The 17,420-nt window shown below is 48.9% G+C and overlaps 1 protein-coding gene across 1 annotated transcript in view; it reads right to left on the bottom strand.

The window, feature by feature from the left end:
• Positions 1-17,420, bottom strand: part of LOC134069966 (disintegrin and metalloproteinase domain-containing protein 12-like) — a 77,664-nt gene that overhangs the window by 48,990 nt on the left and 11,254 nt on the right. The window contains exon 3 of the mRNA XM_062526136.1: positions 15,115-15,188. Within this exon, the coding sequence (XP_062382120.1) occupies positions 15,115-15,188 (74 nt within the window). The remainder of the gene's footprint in view (positions 1-15,114; positions 15,189-17,420) is intronic.

Genomic DNA, 17,420 nt, shown 5'->3' on the forward strand with positions numbered 1-17,420 from the left:
GATATCAATTACCCAGGCAAAGCCACGGAGCCCAACAAAACAATCACCTGCTAATTGGGATTAGGGGCGATACGCCAGCGTCATGTCTAATGAAGTGTGCTGATGGGACAGAGACTGAGTGGGCAGGGAGGGGCAGGACTGAGGAGATGTTCCTAGACGCTAGAGGTCAGTCCTATGTCCAGGCAGGCCAGTAGCACCTTAAAGCCCCAGTGGTTCAAAGCAGCCACTTGACACATACAGCGTGTCCATCAACACCTCTATAAATACATCCTTAGGCATGTGCACAGCAGACCCAAGAGAGCTGCGCTACACAAGACCAGTCCTGAGCACTCTGGAGTTATGAACCAGGGCACTGGGGGACACAAGGACCACAATGGGCACCAATATTTTCATCAAATTCAAGCAAGCCGATAATTAAGCTGTCCTACTAAGGTATACAATATTGCACTGATATTCAAACTGGCCTTGGACACATATGATTAGATTCTTAAATGCGATACATTTTTTCATCTCCTCTGAAAAACAAAAACAAAAACAAAAAAACACATGTAAGGCCTCCTGCAGTAGAGTGGAAAGAGGTGACCTTGTTCAAGACTGAGAGCATTCTTTCTTTCAGAATCTTTGAGAAAGAATTCTGAGAGGAGACCCAAGATGAATGGCAAGGCATTTCAAACCATTCAGGTGAAAAGCTCAGTTTACTTCACACACTGAGCTAACTTCACATCCCACCTTCTCCTTTTTCACATCTCAGCTCCATAACAATATCTCTCTTCCTCTAAAGAAGCCATGAAATGCCTTGAGTTGGCGGGATTACTGATCACAACAATTCCTGCTCTCCTGCTCTTGTCTGTCAGCACCAGCAATAAATTGAATAACTATTCAAAAACATCTCCATGTACATAGGTTACCATGGACACCAGCTATTGTTGGAGCCTCTGCGGATAATACGTCTAAGTGCATTTCACAACATACATGTAAGACAACTCCAGTTTGAGGAGATGCTAAGCAAAAGTAAAAGCGAATTTAAACGTTATCCGTTTAATGTGAACTTGTGAACCTCATCTGAATCTGATAACTGTGCTATACAAGACCTTATTAGAGTTTAAATTGACACAGACATTACTCAGCCTGTGTATTTCTTGTTTTAAATATAAACCTGAACGGAATATTTACCCTTGGCATACTGAACTAAAAAGCACTTTTCCTCACCGGTGAACCAAAAGGAGCAGTCTAAAGTCTGGAAGCCTTAGTCTACATCTACAAGCTCGCAAGTACTTGGACTTGGTTGGACCTGAGAGCTGGTAGATTGGCCTTAAGTCAACACAGTAACATGGAAACATAAAGTAAGGACCCGCTGTGACAGGATGTCATGGAAAGTGAGGCCTGTGTGCCAGGTTGAGCGTTTAAGCCCACAAGAGTTACACCCTTGGACCAGCGACAGAAGTCCCAGCAAGGCTTTTGGCATTTAAGGACTCTGATCTAGAGCCACCACCAGCTCTCCGCTTCACTCCATCTGTCCAGCAAACTGTATAGCAGAAGCAGACACAGGCGCCCATTAGCCCCGAACTATGAGCTCTGTGTTTACTCAATTGTAGCCCACACTTGCTCTTCCTTTGCCCCCTACAGTTCCTCTGAACTACTCCTGTCTCCTGTACACAAATGAAGTTTGCAGAGGTCCAGCTGAGGAGTATGCACTGTGTGCCCTATATGCCATTGGATTTGTGTCTAGCTTCACAGCGGGACATCTTATTTTGATTACTATGTCATACCCGGTGCAGATGTTTCAGCAACTGTAAATCATGCACTGGAATGTTTAGCAAATTTGGTAGCTGACTGGGTGCTGCAGTGTTTTAATGATGAACATGACTGCTTGCAATGTAGCATCTGAACTTTTTGCACCCTCTGCACTTTAGAGGTGCTATAATCTATTAAATCACGCTTTTGACAGATACTGCGAGCCTTTTATGCAGCACACAGGGCTTTTCTTTTCACAAATTGCTTACTGGTCTGATGTGCCTGCAAAACATAATCTTAGCTGACAACTTTAAGGCATACAGAGTAATTTCTTAGCACACATTAAAGATGCTGTAAGCAGTGTTCGCACCCACGCCCATGCCAACTAACTGATAGGAAGCGATGCTCATCTCCTCAGAGCTTTATTAACTTTAATAGGAGTGGAAGATGATGAAACTTTAGTCGCTGATTACCGAGCCCAGGAATATCCCAGAGATCATTTCACTTCGTCAGAGCCTCCACTGTCAAGATACCTATCAGAATGTGATATCAGTAAGCTTCTGTATCCTCAAAGATATCACTCACAAATTGTTGCAAAGAAGGGAAAGCAATCATTTCAGGTTAACAGAGATTAATCTAAAAGTATCACTCTCAGTTAGTTACACAGCTTTATCTAGCCATATTTCAGCGGCTCTGAAGGGATGACACACGTCTGATGATGAGACATCCGGATGATTAGCCCTGGCTGAGACAGAACAACACAATTCCTCATGTCTGGAACTCAAAGAGAAGCTCTGGATGAGTCCACATCCCTGCAGGAGATGTTTGCCCCGGGCGCTAACACGCTCGCCCTCCTCTGTCTGTTCCTCCCTTAAATGAGTCAGCAGATCACAGCACAAGCTCAGAGTGACTTGCCTTAAGGAGCCCGTTGACAGATCCAAGAGCACTCGCTGCTCTCAGGTGGGGCTAATGGCAAGCATACGGCTGAGGAGGGATCATACTGAGAAGAGCCACACTGCCATCATCTAACAGCCCATGATGGAGCACCGTCTGAGAGGATATGACAGAGATGGCTGATTAGCTGATTCATGTGGCAGCTTTCATAATGATGACACGGTCTCTCTCTCTCTCTGCCTCTCTCTCTCTCTCTCTCTCTCTCTCTCCCCCATGATGCATCTTTTTAATAGGGACATTAGCTGGTTAGAGCCATAATGACTCCATGACTTCATCCAGGCGGATTATTGACGAACACCGAGTCGGCGAGTTTCACTATGTCACTGTTCCATTTCCAGCCATCTGCAAGTACATATAACGGGCTTTGATGGGCTTTATTTACCCTGGAATGTTTTGTTTTTCCCAACGAGGCTGCACACATGTCGCTCGCTGTCGCCCATGACCTCATTCCCACAACACCCCACTGTCTGCACCATGTGTTGAGAAAGGAGCACGGCGACACAACAGAGCCGCATCGCTCAGAGAGAGAGAGAGAGAGAGAGAGAGAGAGAGAGAGACCAGTCAAATGCACCACACAGGTCAACGCAGGGGTAAACAGTTTGGATATCGACCAACAAGGGACATTGAAGTTTTGCACTTTAAAGAATTGCTGATGATATCACCTTCCATCCCTGGGGTTATGGAAAGTATTACCAATCATATGTTACAAATCAAAGGCAGTTTCTATCACACTCAGACTCTGAGATCTCTGGATAATTTCAACATAAATTGTTCAATCAACAGCGGTTTCAAGCTCGAATGCACAGATGCTAACACTTAAAAACAAACTTCATGGAGATTGACTAAGTTGTACAAGTCGACGCAATTAATTACCACATATGGAGTTAGAATAATAAAAGGCTGAAAAAAAAATCCTTCTAGTGCTTCCAACTGGGGCTATTTGTTGTACGGGCCAATGAAGGCGTTTGCAGGGATCTGGGTCCAGCTAGCCTGCCCTGCACCCTCCCAGAGAACATCCTCTCAGCCCCACATGTTCGCTCCACTTTACAACAGAGGAACTTCCCCGTGCTGCTCTGCCTGCCCACTGAGGTTGTTCTGATGTGAACTCTCTCTCTCTCTCTCTTTCTCTCTCTCCATCTCTCTCTCCTCCTCTGCAAGTCCCATTTGGAAAGCCCTATTTGGACTGTTTAAGCTCTCTGCTTTGTCCCACATCTGTCTGAAAACTACAAGGATGACAGAGGAAAATTAATCTTGTTCCTTCAACAAGACAATTAGTAATACTGCTTTTTACTGACACAGGATATGGCTTACTGAGGTCTTCATTTGAATTAAAGCTACATTACTTCATCAATTTCAACTCTGGGTGTGGAAACGGCTTAAGAGCTGTTCCCAGACTGTGAGGGGCTTGTGATAAAGTGTGTTATATTTATGGATGAAAAGGCTTGGAGCTATTCTCCTGTGTGTACGCTGGGTCAGTCCTTCTTTGTGGCTGGAAACAGAGTAGATATGATATTTATGAGCTAAACTGGACACAGTCTAGACTGGGGAGCAGTGGAAAACCTGACTTTTGTGTCATGAGACACCTGAACTGAACAATGGATTGCGTCTGAGTGTACTTGCATTCTTTTACTGCTCTCTCTCTCTCTCACCCTCACTTTCTCTCTCTCACTCTTACTCTCTCCCCCTTCCTCTCTTGTGCGCTTTACTTTTTAAGTCATTATTTTCCGGCCAGTTTTTAATTTGAGTTGGAGGAGTGAATTGGTGCAGAAAAATGGGTAATTCTGAGGAAAGGGTCATGCTAGTGCTAGGCTTTGAGGTTTTTCCCATTAATGCAGATTTCTTCCAATTCACAGGAATTGGCCCTGAGCCGCACACTAGCACATCTGTATTCATAGCGCTCTCGTACTGGAACTAATGAGTGACTTGGGAACTTCAAACAATCAACTCCATTATTCTTTTTAACGCAATAAATGCATGCATAAAAAAAAGCACCCTCGCAATTAATGGAACCTGTTTGGCAATGTGGCCTTCCTTGCTTGTCCCCCCACCCCTTCAGAGCACTGACAGGGAGGCAATCAGAAGATCAGGTGCGGAATACAAATGCTCCCCGCGCTCGCTCGCTTGATCGTTGTTTTTGGTCTTCCCACTCCTCACTTAAGTCTGCCTGTGCATCTGCAGGAGAGGAATGTCCGCTCTAATTCTCCAGCGCCCAGGCACAGTTCCTCTGAAATCAAAACCCAAATCACATCAGTGGGCAAGCTTTGACCTTTGACCTCGTATCCCATTTGCCCTGCTGATGACAGACAGGTGCAGAGCAGTGAGGCGGATGTGTACAGAGCGTGTGAAGGGTACTCGCTGACAAGGGGGAGGTCATGAGGGAACACCGGGGCCGCAGCACGGGGGGGGGGGGGGGGGGGAGAGGGGTTAAAGAGGAAGGAGAGCGTGTAAGCTGGGAGACACGCTGATGAAAGCGACCATCTTTAGATCAATTTGATCTTTCCGTCCTCTAACTGGGAGATACGATACGCAGTCACACTGCTGCGCCTCTGGAGCTCTTAGCCTTGGATTGCGTGAGCTCTGGCAGCCTGAATCAGAATACTGAAACACTCTCTTTTTAATCTCCTGGGCGATGAAATGATGAAATATCACTGATACTGATGAACAGAGCTTCGACTAACTTCACACTCTGATTATAACGCTAAAGTAGTATCCTGTCAGGTTGGTCTGTGCTCAAATGGTCCAAGTCGGTCTCAAGTTTTCTCTGGACTCTTCGACGCTTGTGTGCTGCGTCCGTGTGAGGCGTCTTTGTGCCAATGTCATTTGAAGCTTTATGCAAATCCAATTTAATTTCGCAGAGTTTAATTAATGCTGTGCTATCACTGCAGTCCCCATTGGCTGCAATCCCTCTCCAGCAGTAAACGCCTCTGTCTCCCCCCCGGGCGAGCCCAGTTAGCACGGCTTCACCCTCTGACTCCTGCCCCCTTTCAACTCCTCCTCGACCTCCCCCTGACCTCCCCCCCGCTCCTCGGTTGAGACCTCGAGGACAGTGGCGCTCCCGCTCGGCGCTGTCGCTCTCCAGGCAGACGGTGTCGGGTCCCCGCGTCCCCCCCGGCCCCTCCACAGCCTCTCCATCACGTCCTGGCAGCTCGTGTTGTTGTTGGCCGGCGGGAGCCGTGACGCATCCCTCCGCCTGCTGCCCTCGCCGCTGAAGGGATTAGGTGAGAGTGAGGAGTGATAGAGGGAAGCGAGAGAGAGAGAGAGAGAGGGATAGATGGAGAGAGAGAGAGAGAGAGAGAGAGAGAGAGCAAAGGCAAGGAGGCCTGGGAGGGGGGCCTCTGTCGTGACCTCCTCCTTGTGGGAATGGGGAACCATGACGATGGATTAAAGAGCTCCACACTCCCAAAGTCAGACTGAGGTAGCTCCAGCTGCACCCACACTCCCACATCTCCTCCACCCTCACCCCGACACCCAGCCTTCCCCTTACAGTCACGCCACACTCCCACAACTCCTCCACCCTCACCCCGACACCCAGCCTTCCCCTTACGGTCACGCCACACTCCCACAACTCCTCCACCCTCACCCCGACACCCAGCCTTCCCCTTGCGGTCACGCCACTCTTCTCCCCCCTACATCCTATAATAGTTTGTCTTTCAGCGGCGCGTACATAGCCTCCATCCCCCCTGAGGTTGGCTATTCCCAGGCACTGGAGGCTCCCAGACTCCCTGCAGTCTGAGCGGCCCACGCTGCGCTGCGCTGCGCTGCGTCCAGCTGCCCCTGCCGTCTCCACGCGTGTGCCGCAGGCCAAAGAGTCTGCTTTCTGCATGAGAGCCAGCGTCCACCTCTGCGCTCCTACCTGCTCTGCATCATTTCACCTCATCATGCTCTGTCCATCCGTCTGGACGCGACCGCAAGCGCGCGGAGGAGAACCATAAAGGGGCGGGGGCGGGGGAGGGGGAGGGGGAGGGGGGGTCAGAGCCTGAAGTGTTCCCCATCACCTAAGTGTCCCACAGTGGTCTGCAGCTGTCTCGTTGCACTGATTTACTGCCTTCGTTCAACCCTCCGAAATTAGCAAACAAAAGGAAAAGAACTTAGCATGCATGAGGCTAATCACTGAAGCGGGAATTGTGCTTCCCCCGGCCCAGAGAAACTATCTTAAGGGAAGTCGGGGAAACTGAATTTTGCTGTGCTGGTAAACTGGCACGGATGCAAGTTCTCTTTCCCTTCTTTTCTGTCTCTCTCTCCCTCTCCCTCTCTCTCTCTCTCTCCCACCATCTTTGTCTTTTCCACCCCCCAACCCCCATTAAAAACACTCCCCCACCCACCTCATGCACTCCCATACATTTTTCACAAAGCTGTCTACTTGAGCAGGATCCCAAAGAGCAGCTTAGATGTTCCGTTGGCCGAGCTGAGAGCCTGAGATTGATTGCGGCGATGAAACCAGCGCTTCCCGGCTCGGGCCGCTGACCACAGGGGGCGACTGGACAGTCAGGCAGGGGTCAGCCCCACCGCTGGGCTGAGAACAGGATGTTGACAGAGGAAAGAGAGAGAGAGAGGGGGGGGGGGGGTGCACATATGCACCATGTAACAGCTCATCACAGCTCATGAGGACAAGCAAGGTTTCTCTTATGGAGCTGCAGTCAACCTACTTTCTTCCCTCTCTTTTTTGGCTTCCTGTTTTTCGCGCTGGTGTTTTCCCGCATTGTATCTGACAATGCTCAGAGCTGAATGGCTAGCCTCAGTGCTAAGATTTGTCTCTGCCTCGCTGTGTTTTTTCCGATGATGTAGTTCCTTGATATTGGGGTTTCCCTAAGGGAAGGAAAGGAGGGAGGGAGTTGTTGCTGTAGGTGCCGGCCGGGTGGTCAGACAGAATCAAAAAGATTCAGGACGCTAGCCTCAATACTCTAAACACGAGAAGCTTCCGGACATTGTTACACAAACAAACAACTTGCGTCAAAAAGGGGTCTCCCATGCACCCCAAAGAAACAGAGCAGAAACAACCATACAAGCCAACACTGGAGAAGGGAACATTTATCGTGTTCATTCATGAAATATTCAAGAGTGCTGCTAAGATATGTGACCTTGCCAAACATGGCGGCAGCACTTTGGCTGCTTGTTCTCGGCCATACTTCACCTTGGATACACATATCAGTTGTTAGTGACTCATATTTGGAGATCAATTATAAAATTGGCCAGGATAATGTGGAGCGTGCTGAAGTCATGCTTATTTATAGTAGGAATGTTGGAAGAATGGTTACAGCCAGGTCAGACAAAGAGAGAGAAAAGGAGAAAAATACAACAGAGAGAGAGAGAGCGAGAGAGAGAGAAAGAGAGAGACTCTGACAATATGTCAGAGTTCTATATGTTTTACATGCTTGCTGTAAATACTACTACAGCAGATAAAGTTAAACATTCCGCTACTCTATAACTTGTAAGTGTCAAGGAATGTCTGGGGAAAGAGAAAAAAAAATCACATGCTTTCCATTCTTTGACCCAATCCCTTAAATGTATCACACAAAAGTTGTATATCCACTTGGCTGAGACAGATACCAGTGTATTTATGAGCTGAGCGCTCGTAGTCAAGGAGTTTTATTTCCTCCCGACGTGTCTGAAAAGGAACAGCACCCTGACACCCTGATGCCTGCGGCTCCCTCCCGTCATCCCAGCTAAACGCATCTGAAAGGCGACCCACATTCAGCACAAGCATGGCACAGCATATGCCACCGACAAAGAGAGTGGGGAAAGTTGGAGGGGGAGGTCTGTGGAAGTGTGTGTTAGTGTTTGGGGAGTGTGTGTGTGTGTGTGTGTGTGTGTGTGTGTGTGTGTGTGTGTGCGTGAGGGGGTGTATCTGTCGGTGGCGTGTTTCTCCAGACGTCTGAGACAAACTAAACACTAGTGCTTTACATTGGCACCACCGCTGCGCAGCGCCACAGAGCAGACAGACGGAGGAGCCCGGGCTGTGGGCGGCGCCAGGCCAGCGCTGTCTGCTGTCACCCCCCGACTCACACTACAGGAAATCCCACAGTTCCTCACCCATGGCAGCCGTGGAGAGATCCCACTCAAAGCTCCAGAAACACGGGCCGGCCACGGCAGCGGCGGCAGCCGAGAGGGAGCTGTGTAGCTGGGCAGAGGCAGAGGCAGACCAGAGACTCCAGCTTGGAGGCTTCCTAGTGGAGAGCCAATGCTTCTACCAGCTGGACATTCAAAGTACAGCACACCCATCTGGAAAACACCTCAGAGAGAGAGAGCAGCCCTGCAAAGGCTTAGACCAAGAGAGAGAAGAGAAGAGAAGAGAAGAGAAGAGGAGAGAAGAGGAGAGGAGAGGAGAGAGAGAGAGGGAGAAGAAAATAAAGGGAGAGAGAGGAGAAGAGTTGGGGGACACATAGAAAAGAATGGAGAGAAAAGAATGTTCCCTTTGGGAAGAGAATGTCGCATAAGAGAGGCACTTCACTGTAGCTAGAGACCAATGCAGAAGGGAACAGTGAGAGAGAGAGACAGAGAGAGAGAGAGAGAGAGAGAGCAAGAAAGAGAGAGAAAGAGACAGTGGCTAATGGCTCATGAGGCAACACATACAGTATACCAAAGGGGAGGAGGGAAGATGAGGGAGGAAAAATCCAGAATCCAGAATAGAGAATAGAGAAGGGCAGGAGGAGGAGGGGAGAGGACTGGACAGTGGACTGGACAGTTGACTGGACAGTTGGCCAGTCGGGCATCATTGTGTTGTGTTTGCCCTGACTGGGCCGCTGACGCTGGTGACATGGCTTGTGTGCGGTTCCCCCCTCGGGGAACACAGGACCCATTCCGTTCCAAAGGCTTCCACTGGAACTGGGGCCCTCTAATTAATCAGAACTGGGGAGCGGCAAAGCTGCCTTATTAATTACCGCTCTAAGCTGGGAAATAATTGGGCCGTCCGAGAAGGTAATTCAAAAAGAGCAAATCAGTTTGAAGGAGGCGGTTAAAAGAGTCCCGTGTTCCAGCTGAATTGTCGAGTGAGTCCCAGTTTCAGATTCCTCTCTCTTTCTCTAATGAAGCTCAGCGTGCTGGCTGCTCTGCTGTTGGGAGTGGAGGACATGTTTCTCTGTGCTTAATGAATGGACTCGTGCGTACTGTACAGTGTGTGGGATTCAACGGGCGGAGACGCAACCAGTATTTAAGCTACAGAGATCAGACTGAGGTCACAGCAAAACATTGAGGCAACACAGAGCTGACACCCTGCTGAGAGGGAGAGAGGGAGAGAGGGAGAGAGAGAGAGAGAGAGAGGGGTGGGGGTGGGAGGGAGGAGTGAGGAGCTGGCCAAACAAGTGGACAGGGCAGTGTGTTTAGTCTACACAGAGCCCGTGAATAGCGAAGCAACTCTATTTTGTCTATGGTAAGATGTCTTGGCAGTTCTTTATCTGTCCTCTGCTCAGCATCTCTGTCTCCTCCTCTCTCCTCAGCTATCTTATGGCATCCTCCTCTCATCCCCTTCACTCCCAGTCTCTCCCTCTCTCTCTGTTTCTCTCTGTCTGTTCTTTTCTTATTCATTCTTACACACTCCCCACATTCCCCATTGATCATCCTCATTCTCACCCTTTTTCTCATGCTCGCTAACACTGGTCACAGGTCACTGGGCAAGCTCTGAGAGTGCCAGTGTCTGTGTGTGTGTGTGTGTGTGTGTGTGTGTGTGTGTGTGTGTGTGTGTGTGTGTGTGTGTGTGTGTTGTGTGTGTGTGTGCGCGCTGGCTAAATGCTGGACCTGTCAGCAAAAGATCGCTACTAATGAGGTTTCATCACTGCGGAGTTAATGAGCACAAGGAAGACAAAAACACACACACACACACACACAGACATACACAGACACACACACACACACACACACACACACACACACACACACACACTGTATTATGTGAAGCCAAAAGATGTTACCATGGGAACAGCCCTCATTCACCTCCATTTCCAATCCATCAGTACCTTCAGTAATCCCATCCAGTGCTATAGAGCGGCCGCGTGGGGCAGGAGAACAGATAGAACCGGCCGAGGTTCTGAGTGGAGTCGAGAACACAGAGGATCCCCTTTGAGCACCGGGGTAGACAGCACTGCAGCTCAGTGGGGTGCCCCACACAATCTCTACACAATGGGCCTAATGAATGGAACAGGCAAGGGATACGGCTGACTCTCCGGTTTGAACTCAAGAGTTGTAAAGCGTGTGATAAAGTGTGTCTGTGTCTGTGTCTGTGTCTGTCTCTGTGTGTGTGTGTGTGTGTGTGTGTGTGTGTGTGTGTGTGTGTGTGTGTGTGTGTGTGTGTGCGAGCGACTGACTGAGAGAGAGAGAAAGAGAGAGAGAAAGAAAAAAAAGCGCAACCCACAGTCGGGACCACAAGCGTATAAAAACAGCCCATTCCTTTTTCATGTAACCAAAGCCTGCTGACAACATGGGGTTGTAATGATTTTAGAGACCTGTGTAGAACTGAAGCTGATTAAAAGACTTTGAATTTTGGTCAGTTTTTGTGTAAGCCCTTGACTAGTCATTACAGATCGCACAGACTCCTCCCAGTAAGGAGAGAGTAAGGTAGAGAGAGTCCAGCCTCCCTTAGCTCCCCTGCTGCCTGTGTGTGTGTGTGTGTGTGTGTGTGTGTGTGTGTGTGTGTGTGTGTGTGTGTGTGTGTGTGTGTGTGTGTGTGTGTGTGTGTGTGTGTGTGTGTGTGTGTGTGTGTGTGTGTGTGTGCTTGTCTGATCACTCATCATATTGTTTGAGGAGGACAGACCCCTGGGCTCCTAGTTGTCATTGTTATGCCAGTGGACACATTTCCTCTCCACTGCTTTGCTTCAGCCGCGTCCCTGAACACAGCAACCTCACCACTCCCACCCCCATGTCCTTGGTGCCCCATCTGGAGAGTGGGAAAAGGTTGGACCTCAGGAGGGAAACTTGCCCTGGGTTGCCACAGCCATCTCATCAGGAGCTCACTGGACCCAGAGAGTCTTATTTTCCTTATTTTGACATTTGTCACCGGCCTGCTCTACTTTTCCCAGTGTGTGACGGGCAGCCGAATCACCTAGAGGCCTGTCAGCTATCAGCATCCCAGCATGCACCGCTCACAGCTGGATCCTGTAGGAAAGGCCACTTCCTGGTGATACGAGGAGAGTTCCTTACAGCTTCCTCCTGTCACTGGAAATAGAGCAGATCCCTTAGAGAAACAGATCCACTGCATCTCTCCCCAGCTCTCTCTCTCTCCTGCTCTATCTGAGTACTGATTTACCTCTCAGTCACTCTCCTGGCCAGTCACTATCTCTTCTCCACTGCCCTGACTGTGAAATGCTAACTGGGATGACAAGGGGAGCATGCAGATAAAAATACTGGGACATCCTCAGGAGACAAAACACACACTTCCTCTCCCATCCTCTCTACACAGTGAACAGAGACCTTTTCCCCCTTCTCTCCAGTCACACACACACACACCCACACACACACACACACACACACACACACACACACACACACACAGAGGAAGTTCTGTTCACACACCTGAAACGACATACTCTCACATGCTCAGGGTTTGAGTATAGTGCTGAGTTATGGAATAAGCATACCCGTTCAGTCCTCGTAGCCAAAAACAACTGACTTCCAGATACGACTCTGCTTTGACCACCTTACCATTCAGTAGTAAAGAGGTCAAATTAAGTCCTTAAATCTTGTAGAAATATAGTGTAGTTATTGCTTTAAAAGGAAAACGCTCAGGGCGTTTAACAGGCTTCATGTAGCCCATCAAAATAGTTGAGAGGAGAGCTGTGCTAGGCTAAGACCTACACCTCCCACATTGTTTTGGACAACAAAGAGAAACTCATGTTTATGTGACCGGAAATGTTCCTCAGCTGAAATCTGAGAAATAAAAAATAAACAAATCCATGTGTTCACTTTTAATGATTTCATTTGACAAACTTTCTTCTTTTTCCTTCCTTGCCCTTCTCTACTTCTCTATTTGGTCATGTTTTAACAACTGGTATTCATCAGCAACTCTGAGCCTGCCTGCCAGGACTTTTAGACAGAGCTTGTTCGTTTTAACTCTGATGTAGGCTCTGTGATACACACTTTAGAACAAACATTGTCAGCACACACACACACACACACACACATACACACACACACAAAGACAGACACATAGATACACACACATAGACAGACAGACAGACAGACAGACAGACAGACACACACACACACACACACACACACACACACACACAACCACTCTATCTCATTCTCTCCGTTCTCATCACTTCATCATCCTCTCTCTCCTTCTAACTTTTCTCTCCAACCAAATCCAACTGTCTTGACTTACAACCCCACCATCGCAGATGGCAGAAAAGCACAACCCACTTAGACGAGTCAATCAAAATGCCTTCTCTACTTGACTCCATTGTCTCTTTATGAATTTCACATGCTGTGGAACTGACTCTCTGCCAAAACTTCTCCGTGGAGTCTGAGGCCACATATTGATCTGATCCTCCATCACTGTCTTGTTTACAGCTCTGCCTCCTCTCCCCTGTTTGCCCTTGTGCAGAGAAACTCCAAATGAAATTATGCATTCAGCATCAGCCGAGCAACGCGAACGCTGCGAGTCGGATGCGCTCCTTATTCACGACCTCACCCACGACGGAGCCTGTAATTAGGTGTTGTTTTCAAGCGCGGCTGCCCGAGGCTGAGAGCTGTCAGACGGCTCTCCAAAAAGCCTGCTCCTGCTCCTGCTCCTGCTCCTGCTCCTGCTCCTGCTCCTGCTCCACCAGAGAGCATCTCCTCACGTCACGCGTGGCACGTTACACACGCCTTGTTAGACTGACACGGGCCGCCCTCTCAAACGAACTGGGCTTTTTTTTCCTGTTCCTCTTGAGCTTTATCCTCAGCAGAGCGCATGGAGATCGCCTGGAGCGCTTAGACATCTTGGAGTGCTGGGTCTGAAGAGACAGGACCCTTTTGCCTCTATCCACACGGAATTTTTGCCTTTTTTTGATGTGAAAACATTAATATTAATCACAAGGGAAAGAACAAAAGAAGAGGGTGAGGGACAAATAAGAGAGAGAGAGAGAGAGAGAGAGAGAGGAGTGAAAGAGTGAACCCCAGCACTTGCTTAATCACCCAAAAAAGGTGAGCGAAGTGCTTTTTTTTTAAAGAAAAAAAAAAAGAAAAACATCCTGCACCTGTTTAAAATGTGGAGACGGAAGCAGAACACACAGAAACACAAGATGTGTGAGCGCAGCCAAGCTCTTCCCCGAAGCGGCGCAGCACAGCAGAGGAGGGTGCCAGAGCAGAGCAGAACAGAGCAGAACAAAACGAGAACAAGAGAGAGGAGCGAGCAGCAACCAGAGACTTTTTCAGGTCAAATATTTACAATGGCGCGAAGAGGGCTAACGCTGGGCAGCCACACTATAGCCTTTTCACCAGAAGTGCTACAGTAGTACCAGTTCAGTATTGGTTTAACCCTCAGAGAACCAGTTTCCTTTCCACACGCTGGAGCAAAGGTGTGGTAAAGGAGAAGATGGCAATCTTAGCAGTTTTTCCACACAAACAGAACAGCTAGCGAGCTAAACAGAACAGTGAATGAGCTAGCTAGCATGCGTATCACTGGCAGCAAATACGCCAGTTTTCTGACATCACCCAACAGTCGCTTACATTTCACATCCGTTTGTCTTGTGGTACAGCAGAGCAGCTTTTGTTTATTCTAGGAGCACACAGTCTAGAGAGATGTGGTCAGCGGTCAGCCAGTTCTCAGCACTCCAGCTACCTTGGTGAAAAGGAGCTATGCCAGTCAGAGAAGAGGAGCAGTCTTTCTTACCAATACAAGTCAGCAGGTTCAGCTAATTCCACTGAATGTCTTACCCATTGTCTTCTACAAAGCCCAGCCATTTGAACAGGGACCCTGTTGTCCCCATGTTTGACGCAGACATATTTCAGACATATTGTGTAGCTTGTGGCATGTTCCTATTTACATGGAATAAACAAGCCATTTCTAGAGACAAAGGCAAAGAGCTACTGTCTAGCGACATTAGCTTCAGCACATACTCTGGCATCCATATGGGCTAACACCCACAAGCAGCATGCAAGAAATCCCACTCCTTTCCCAAGCCATCCAGCAGTTTCCCATTAATGACGGCTCTTGTCAGAGCTGCGGTGGGCTTTGACTGCGTTCGGTGGGGACGCTTGGCGTTCAGGTCTTTTGTTTCGGGACACTGATCACATAAAGCCCGAGCTGTGATGCGGTCTGCATCTGTGGTGTGAAAGAAAGCGCTCTTGCTCCATCATGGCGGCGTGGGGCATGGCACTCTCACTCTGATGGCCTGCCATGGCCGCCAGCGCCCCGGGGGGCCCCTGCATATGTCACTGATTTGGTGTCCAGAGTGCGTCAGCAGCGCTCCGAGTCAAGCGAGCTGCCAAGAGACAAACGAGGGGGACACTTACTCATTCCTTTCCAGCCGAAGCAGCAGCTGCTCACCTTCTGCCTCCACTAGGACCTGCAGGGATGCAGGATGACCCTGAGAGAGAGAGAGAGAGGGAGAGAGAGAGAGGGTGATGGAGAGGGGGTGATGGAGATAGAGAGGGTGATGGAGAGAGAGAGATGGGGAATTGGGAGAGGAAGCGACAGATAGCATAGGTGAACTCAGAGGAACAATATTCATCACAGACTTCATATTAGCAGCAGAATTTCTTTCTTCTTTCATTACAAAAGCCATTCGGGGGCAGAAAACAAGAACAACACCAATGGCAAGAGCTCTTGTGTCTTTCATGTCACTCCCTGTCTAATGAGATGCTGCTGTTTGATGAAATCCGACAGAGATCTCTCTCTCACACACAAGCACACAAGCACACACGCACACACACACACACACACACGCTGAAGACATCCCATCCCAGCGAGCCCAGAGTCGAGCAGAAGGCATCATGGTGGGACTTCCGTGCTCAGCGCGGAGCATAATGCCGGCTTTAGAAGCGAGCTTTGTGCGGGAGAGTAATGAAAACACGGCGGAGTTGTTTTACAAGCGGCGCACAATCTCTCCCACTGTCTTAGCACCGAGGCTCACGGGGATTAGCTTTATGTTTCAATTCTAAGTGACATTAATCCATTTTCAACTCCGGGCTCTCAGCGCCTGACTTATGGCTTTGTGCGTGGGGGGCTTAGCATCTAGTTGCACTGTGAAAGGGAATGATAAAAAGGCATTCATCATTTCGTTCTCACAGGGCACAACACACACACACACACACACACACACACACTCTCTCTCACACACACACACACACACACACATTTTACAGATTTATAGATTTGCTTACATGGACATGGAGAAACACACAAGTACAGGCACAGACACAGGTGCACATCCTCACACACTCAAACGAACACACTCACACTATTTACACAAAGAAGAATACACACATATCAAATGCATGAAAACAAATACTATATGTTAGACACACACTTACACCTCATCACACAGACACACACGCACACACACACACACTACACACACACATTGAAGACCACACACACGCTCGGACACAGAGAGAGGAAGTGAGTCTTGAGACTGAGCGCAATCCCTGAAGAGAATCAGGTCATTGGTCAGTGGGCCAGGCCTGGAGCCGCGGCCAGCGGGACTAAACAAGCGCTGTGTGGAGAGCAGCGGCCAGCCGGCCAGGGCCGTCCATCCCTCCACCCGCCCGCCCGCGCCAAACTCATCATTATCATATTGCACAAGGGAGAGCCCCGAGAGCCTCTCATCTTTGCTCCTCCTAAGACCCCTGTGCTGGCCCCCCCACTGTCCAGTCCCCCCCCCCCCCCACACACACATGTCTGGGTGGTCCTGCATGTCCTGCGCCCCCCTGTGACATACTGTAGGCCCTTGCACTCCTAGAGAGCGCATTCTGCAGAGCTGGCATGCTGTTTCAATAACCGCGCTATGAAAACACGACATCAGGGGTAAATGTGCAAAGAAATGCCTACGAGCAGCACTTTCGCAAACAGATCCTTGTTGACTGTGGCACACGTGCGGACTCTGATTACAGGCCGAGTGCTGGATCACGCTTCTCCGGAGTCCCCCCCACCACCTACGCAGAAAGACACATGGAGCCACTTTGAAAAGTCGCTCAACCACATAAGTGCTTTTTATCTACACAGGACTCAAATCCCCAGATTGGCTGAGATCTGTTCACATCAGGAAACCCACGCAGACGAATCACTGGTCAGTGTAAATGACTTCCAATCCTTTCGTGAACTTGCCAAAAGGACTTGGCTTTTGTAATTTTTCTTTCCTGCATTCAGAAGAAATATTACATGTGCAAGGCCGAACGGTTTATACAGTCCTGTACCTCCCAGGGTAACACACACCTTTCTGTTGGAGCATGCCAGGAAAAAAGAATTAACTTGTGAATAGACTCTGTAACAGCTCTAGGAAACCTGAGAAATGTTTTAAACATGGCTGGCAGCTGCAAGCACCTTTTTGTCTTTCTGTTCTACTTCTTTTTTTTCCCCAAAAAGCCATGTCTGGCATGAGTTACTCCAAATACAGCCGAGAGATCCCGAATTTCTTACATTTCATTGACATTCTCAGCCCTTTCTGTCTCTCCCTCACCCGCTTCCATTTCCCTCCTGCTACAAAGAGGCAAACATGCCCTGACTGTACACTCTCCCATATCTGAAATGTCTTGAGGTGAAAGTTTTCATTCATCTGCTGGACCTGACACTGTCCGAACACTGTTTTTTCCCCCAGAAG

The sequence above is a fragment of the Sardina pilchardus genome, chromosome 22 (assembly GCF_963854185.1).
Source record: "Sardina pilchardus chromosome 22, fSarPil1.1, whole genome shotgun sequence".
Lineage (NCBI taxonomy): Eukaryota > Metazoa > Chordata > Actinopteri > Clupeiformes > Clupeidae > Sardina > Sardina pilchardus.